This window comes from Opisthorchis viverrini, assembly GCF_000715545.1.
Source record: "Opisthorchis viverrini unplaced genomic scaffold opera_v5_47, whole genome shotgun sequence".
Taxonomy (NCBI): domain Eukaryota; kingdom Metazoa; phylum Platyhelminthes; class Trematoda; order Opisthorchiida; family Opisthorchiidae; genus Opisthorchis; species Opisthorchis viverrini.
Genome location: NW_008751702.1, coordinates 185,327 through 191,828, shown reverse-complemented (window position 1 = coordinate 191,828; position 6,502 = coordinate 185,327). Strand labels below are relative to the sequence as shown.

Below are 6,502 nucleotides of genomic sequence, written 5' to 3'. Positions count from 1 at the left end.
CCCTTAGTTTCAGCGAAGTTAACTCCAGATTGGTTGAGATAGCCAGCAAACGTGAGTTTATTTTTAAAACCAGCGCCACTGCGACTTTTGTAGCGCGTTCACTGAAAACCTACATAGATGTTCGGGTCTAAAGTCTTATACCGCTGTTTTTTGTTGGGAGCTCAGGAGCACCTCGCCTTTTGCCCCACGTATACACTAGGCCAACTTTTAAGACCTGCAAGGCTATGTGACACATTCGAAATTCGAGTGTCACACCGTCCCCTTGGTGTCTGAGTTGGTATGTCGGAACATAAACTATTGAGGGAGTTTTCTGGAATCGACAAAATATATGTCCTTAAAAGAGGTAAGCTATACAGGCGGTAAATAAATGACTGTCAACAGATGGCCGAACGGAGGGTGTTCACTGTGAGAAAATCAGCAAACGTATCCGCGCCCTATGTTACGGTCTGGATGAATCGTGCATCGATATCGTGAGTCGCGCGCTGTATTCTGATTCGCATTTTTTGTGATGCCAGGCTTCTCATACACTTTTAAAAAGCCATGGTTATCACCATAAAAGCCAAGCCCGCGCTAGGTCCACTGGCAATTATTTCTCGAAATCTCCGGTAAACACCACCATCGGTGGTCAAGGCCGACAAACAGAGGTGCGATATTACGCTTACCACCACTGGCCACGATCTCTAGGGATGGCAACCCGGAATATTTTGTCACAGCATAGGTTGCTTTTCCCGAGACCTGTTGCAGTCGGACGAGACTGGCGTTCACTGAGGTAGGCATATGTACCGGCCAACTGACTGCGTCTGACGCTATTCAATCTCACAACATCCAAAGGATAGCCGAATGTGGTTTATAATTAGCAACCGTGTTGTGCTTACGACAGCATGCGGCATTATCAAAGGATAACGAGATAATCGGACAATAAGAAACGAAGCAAATACATACATTTTTATTTGTGACCGTCTGCCTCAAAACGGTCTCATCTGGTTGACGTTTTCGGTTTCCAGGAGTTCGATCAAGCACTCCTATAAACCACAGCTAAATGGCTTTCTCTATGAAGTTCGTTATGATATTGGAGTGTGTAGTTAGAAATAATCGTTTAGCTGTAACAGTGCCTAGCTGCCATGTCACCGGAAGAAGGAGGGCGGGCTGGGATACTGCCAAGCTACCCAAGCCTGGACAGGGGAAGTCGCGATGCCACGATTCTTCTGATCTGTAAATTCGCGCTCTAACTACCAAGCCATCTCTCCCAGGATGGAGCAATGTTTAACCACAAGCGTAGGCATTAAGTTGGGTAATATGAGAGCAGTCGTTTACATAGTGGAATCCTGTCTCCGTGGAACTGCGCTTGAATTACTCATGCAGTCCAACTATATGTTGAAGCTAGAAAGCGCGTAATACTCATAAGGTTAGAGAAAACGTACAACTGGTTTCGCCCTTGGGTTCATCAGGGGGCGAGATGGCCCAAGTGGTTAGAGCGCGAATTTACTGACCGGAAGGTCCGTGGTTCGAATCCGACCTCCGCCACTCGACTTCCCCTGTCTAGGCTTGGGCAACCCGGCAGTATCCCAGCCCTCGTGCTTCCTTCGGGTGGCATGGCAGCTAGGCATCGGGAGGGTGCTACAGCTGAACGCTTTCTTTCTTTTCATCAGGTAGGCACAACCCACCTGTTGATCTAATATTGGTAGGCTTGGCTAATGCGGAATAAATTTCCAGTTGGTAATCATCAGAGGCTCAACAGTGCAAATACAGAATCTTTGGCGTTTCTTGCACCGATTTTCTCGATCATCCATCAGTCTTCCACTTGTAATGATCTTGGCAAGGTTAGTTTGAATTGTCACAGTCACAGTGTTTCCGAGTACAAACGGAGGTGAATCGTATACGTTTCTGTGTGTTCGCATGAGTGGAAAATGGTTTTCTCGACACAATTGTCTTTCGAACCACCTGTAACTTCCTACTAAGTCTTAAATAACCTTAGCCGTTTCCGCAAGCCGTCTCAGTAGAAGTTATAACTACGGACCGTTCGATTTTCTTTTGGCTCCAAAATATCATCTGTTCCTCGTGGTAGCTTGTTACACGACAGCCACGCATCGCTGTTAAGACTGATATTGCTATCTACGACTAGTGATAATGTGGTATTATTATTGTCAGCCTATAGGAACAAGTAACAACGAACACTTTGTGATCCAATGTCAATTTGGAACAGACGATGTCGAATCTTTGAGTACTTTGAATGCTGCTGTTCCCCAGGTTGATGTTACGAAGGACTTTCTAGTCCGTAGTTTGTAGATTTCTACTTGTTAGAACAGCTCAGGAGAGTACATGGTAATTGCTGAACAGATACCGGAGTCTTCATACCGAGTCAGGTTTCTTCACTTACAAGTTCAGTTGCAGGTTTTCTCCGAATCTTCGAATTATTTTCTCAACACAGCACTATCTCGGTGTGGAAAACAGAGGCTACGGTCCTCTTCAGTCGCCCATTCTAATCGAGGAAGCCCCGATGCCTCCTCCGAAGGTGTTTCTTCGAGAGGTGGAGTACTGCATGATACTTTTGATACGTGCGCTGATGAAATCCCGTGAGACATGTGCGATTCACGTGGAATTGATCTTATCCCTACATTTCGAAAAAGTTGGCTTGTTTCGCAAACACTGTAACGGTGTTATAAAAGCATAGGCATACACGTGCTCAACAGACATGACAGACTAGTGAACGAACCGACTTCTCTGGTGACAACTCGTTGGTCAGACAAATCGTTGTGATTGGTGATACACTTTTGCACACATAGATTTTGCAACCATTAATCATGATAGTGTAGTGGTTAACGGCCCTAAGAATTCTAGTGAACGGAACAAACTTTCCACTTAAGTCAGGTATACTGCCACAAATAGAAGAATCCATTTAAATATTGACTCACAGTTCGCAAAAGCAAATTTCGCAGGTCCCTATTCCTTTGAAACACCACACCAAGAAGAGAAGGTTCTACTTCCTGGTATTCCAGACCCCCGGTGATCGCAATATTAATCTAGCGATGTGAATAGATGGATCCGGTGTTTGTAGCCAAAAATTTTGCTCACATGGCGAATTAGCATCAGCTATTGATATTCAACCGACAGTCGCAAGAACACTCACTCAGCAAAAGTCACAAAATCACGTTGAACCGAAGAATCGGGCAGTTGTGTTCTATTTTCACCAAAACAAACTACATTAACATGACCGATTGGGGGAGAATGATATTGAGCGTGGAAACTGGCAGTTTACAAGTGCTACATTAGTCGAGTTTCCGTTTGAATTATTCTACCAAATTTCACCTCTTCCAGTAATGAATTCCACATTCAGCAGATGGGGGAGTTGACTCAGTGGTTAGAGCGCGAATTTACTGATCAGAAGAATCGTGGTTCGAACCCGACCCCTGCATCGCGACTTCCCCTGTCTAGGTTTCGGTAACCTAGCAGTATCCCAGCCCTCGCGCTTCCTTCTGGTAACATGGCAGCTAGGCACCGAAAGAGTGCTACAGCTGAATGCTTTCCTTTCCTTTCTGCAGGTGCATTCGATAGCTTGTCGTTCACTTTATTAGTGAAATATTTGATATGCAAGTCGCTTTCACTCGCCTTGAATTCGTAGCTATTTTCAAGCCCAATGGCTTGCATAAGGAAAGCACATTCCCAATATGCTATTCCCGTACACTTGGACAAAAATGAGTTTCCTAATTATCCGCGCTGAAATAAACTTAGACAAAATGTTCACCGGTTTCATCCGTCCTCGCAGCAGCCTCGCTGCAACCTCGCGGAACATGCCACTTAACTAACTTCAGTAGCGTTCGTGCGGTCACTCCTACGGACTGTCTAGTTGACGTTTGCGTTGTCGTGCGCTGGGGTAAGGTGTGTAACAGACTTGAGTCGGTCCCGTTAATGAAGCGGTGGTATTCATTTCAATGCTATCCAGAATTAGAGCGTCTTCGTATTGGTTTCCCCCAAAAACATTGGACGTCCTCGCATTAAGCATCCTCTTGTTCCTTCTGTCCTTTGCTGGGACGTTGATTCTTCAGTGTTATAAGCTATTTACACTAACAACATTTAAGTCGTTGTTAGAACCATAAGGTAGTGCACAAATGTCCTCCGATAATGCTCGGATCGATGATTGATTCAAACTGGATAGTATCCGTCGTAATTTTGAAGTAGGCTCAGGATCGAATGAGAATGGTGGAATTCTGGTCTCGGACTATTTTCGGTCTGTTAAACCATCTTTTTAATAGTTCAGAGACCTCCTGTGTGTTGGGTTGCATAAAGGAGTTACTCTGTTCAAACTTCCATCCCACCTATGAAACGTGTTCTATCTTGTTTTCCAATAGATCATTGAACTCTGCCCCTAGTGAACTCAGTGGGGGCGAGCGTGACCTATCTTAGGGAGATTACTGAGACTAGAAGACATGTTTGGCCACACTGTAGTTAGTTCAACTGCGGAAAATGTGCAACACTATAACTTGGTTATTCATATGCGTTCGGGATACCGGATCATCGTCTACAGAGATGAATGTTGTTCTCTATGCCCACCCCCGCAGAATGGCACCAATTGTGAGATGGGTAACATGTGAATTTCTTATTCAGCTGTTTTCTTGATAAGTTTGTTGTTTGGATGCGCTCGTGCTTGTTGGTAATCGCTTGCTAGAAATTGCCACAGACTTATTGTTCAGTTAAACCAATGAAACTAGGTGATTTGGCACTAACTATCCTTTTCTGTCTCCCTTCATTAGCCCGCAATCACCCGTCGAGTAGTCACTGGATTGTATCCTGGGGTGACGACATCCGAACTGGACAACTTGGCCGCTGAAGTATGCGCCTGTATGACAACACGACACCATGCCTACGGGACCCCGGCCGCTCGCCTGGCTGTTTCTAATTTGCATAAAAACACGAAAGCGTCTTTTTCGGAAGTCATGGAGGACCTGTATGGCTACGTTAATGAGCGCACCAAGCTTCACTCACCCATAGTGAGTGAAGAAGTTATCAAGATCATACGGGAGAACGCTGATCGACTGAATTCGGCAATAGACTACCAACGTGATTTTAACTACAATTATTTCGGTTTTAAGGTATGTATTCTGTTTATTGATGCTTATTACCCTTACTTTTAGACCTTAGAGCGCTCTTACCTCTTCAAACTGCACGGCAAGGTTCACGAACGTCCGCAACATATGCTCATGAGGGCTTCCGTAGGAATACATAAGCGTGACATCGATGCCGCCATTGAGGTAAGTAAGCAGGTCTTACTAGTGTGTAATTGAGACCCATCATAATGGGCTAAACCCTACCGTAACTTTATAGACGGGTACTGAATTCAGCTTGTGAGTGGTGAGTCGGCACTTAGTTCGACGTTCATTTCATCGTGCACGGACTAGTATGGGACGGAATCGAAATGTGAGAAAACCCGTATACGCGGTATTCACAGGGATTATCTCTAGACCACTAGTACGGTTGATGTTGGAACCTGGAACTGCTTAATACTTCCAACAAGCGTGGACCCACTCCGTGCTGTCAGCACAGGACTGTATTGCGGAAACTGTCTGTTTTTTGGTTGATTTGTCGAAAGTCTACTATAATTTCATCCTATCAGATAATGAGGACCTGTACGTCCTTAGGTTCGTGACGCCCCAGTCACCTCTTTCAAAGAGCTCACTAACCTTCCATATCCTGTTGATTACTTCAGCAAACTTTTCTGTAAGCTGCGCAGTACAGTTGAGTGGACTAACTGAATTTAAAAAGTCCGACGAGATCGCGTGCTAAGTGTGTATTCGTAGGCCTCATGGCGTTTGAGAAATTTCACCAAAGCGCATATAACCTTAGTAGATCGTTCGGCTGTAACACCCTTTTCGTGCACCAGTTGTGGGATACTGGATTGCACGACCAATGTCATGTTTTTTTAGTGACCAATGTAGGATATGCACTGTTATGTTCAGTATTTAGTACCAGGTTAAGCGCGGAGAAAAGTTTAAGAGTTGTTTTCGCTGAAATGGCGGAGTAAAAAACGCTGAGCATAAAACTACGAGTTGAACAAACGGATTGATTCATTCGTTACGGCTTAGAAATAATCGGTAAGTTTCACTCATTCGTCGGTGTAAACACACGCATAGCTTTCTGCTAGGGAACATGCTCCGATGTCTTCGGAGCATTGCCCGAATCCGGTGGGAACACCGGATCAGTAATTCTGAAGTACGTCGAATGGTATTCGGGAGAAATTACTCACCCTCGATAGATGAACTGATCACACTGCACAGGTTGCGCTGGCTTGGCCACGTGCTGCGTATGCCAGTCGACCGAATTCCTCGAAGGGCTCTTTTCGCCCAACCATGTGAAGGGTGGAAGAGAGCCAGAGGCGGCCAAACAATGACTTAGCAGCGAAGTATGATAGCTATTACCAGCAAACTCAGCTGCGCTGGTCAATGTCGTCTTCCTGGATGGGGACCCCGAGACGGGCCACATCAATGGCTAGAGACATTATCAGACATGG

General features: G+C 45.2%; 1 protein-coding gene across 1 annotated transcript in view; it reads left to right on the top strand.

Moving 5' to 3' along the window:
- Positions 1-279: 279 nt before the first annotated feature.
- The window catches only part of T265_03280 (hypothetical protein), a gene marked incomplete at both ends in the record, with an annotated part of 13,459 nt that continues 7,236 nt past the window's right edge, over positions 280-6,502 (top strand). Inside the window, 6 exons of the mRNA XM_009167726.1 lie at positions 280-343; positions 382-470; positions 1,449-1,649; positions 3,363-3,539; positions 4,749-5,087; positions 5,130-5,246. Coding sequence (XP_009165990.1) covers positions 280-343; positions 382-470; positions 1,449-1,649; positions 3,363-3,539; positions 4,749-5,087; positions 5,130-5,246 — 987 coding nt within the window. The remainder of the gene's footprint in view (positions 344-381; positions 471-1,448; positions 1,650-3,362; positions 3,540-4,748; positions 5,088-5,129; positions 5,247-6,502) is intronic.